General features: G+C 60.8%; 1 protein-coding gene across 1 annotated transcript in view; it reads right to left on the reverse strand.

Moving 5' to 3' along the window:
* RGS14 (regulator of G protein signaling 14) overlaps positions 1–543 on the reverse strand; it is a gene marked incomplete at its 5' end in the record, with an annotated part of 5,502 nt that overhangs the window by 1,517 nt on the left and 3,442 nt on the right. Inside the window, 3 exon segments of the mRNA XM_029084444.1 lie at positions 3–125; positions 305–381; positions 487–543. The exon segment at positions 487–543 is cut by the window's right edge and continues 7 nt beyond it. Of these exon segments, the coding sequence (XP_028940277.1) occupies positions 3–125; positions 305–381; positions 487–543 (257 nt within the window).

A 543-nucleotide genomic window follows, 5' to 3' on the forward strand; every position in this document is an offset into this window, starting at 1 on the left:
GCCGCAGCATCGCCAGCTCCATGCTCACACCGTACTTCCCCAGCACAGGCTGCAGCGCTTCCCGGATGCGCTTGGTTGACTTTGCCGTGATGCGGATGGTCTTATTGAGGGAGGAGATTTCCAGACTGCAGAGGGGGAGAAGACACTGGCTGCAGGCAAACATGGACAGGCAGAACAGGCAGGGGCAGAGCCAGGGGTGCTCAGGACTGCCTGGGGGGTTGGGTGCAGGGCATGGTGGGTGGCCAGGCCTGATGTGGACTGATCACGTGTGGGCAACAGCATCAGCCTCAAAGGTCCCACTCACTCAAAGCTTATCCTGTTCTCCAGCTTCACCTCCTGGTCTGCCAACACAGAGCACTCCTGGTCCAGCACCAGCGCTTTCTGCAAGAGACAAACCATCAGGATAGAGCAAGCAGAGCAGTGCGCAGTCCTAGCCTGGGGACGGTCTGGCTGTCAGGAGTCCCCTATCCCCCGTGTCCACCCTACCTGCTCGATCCCCACCCGGGAGACCGTGATGTCAGGGCGGCTGAAGCCACGCTTCTC

The sequence above is a fragment of the Antrostomus carolinensis genome, unplaced genomic scaffold (genome assembly GCF_000700745.2).
Source record: "Antrostomus carolinensis isolate BGI_N321 unplaced genomic scaffold, ASM70074v2 scaffold31100, whole genome shotgun sequence".
Classification (NCBI taxonomy): domain Eukaryota; kingdom Metazoa; phylum Chordata; class Aves; order Caprimulgiformes; family Caprimulgidae; genus Antrostomus; species Antrostomus carolinensis.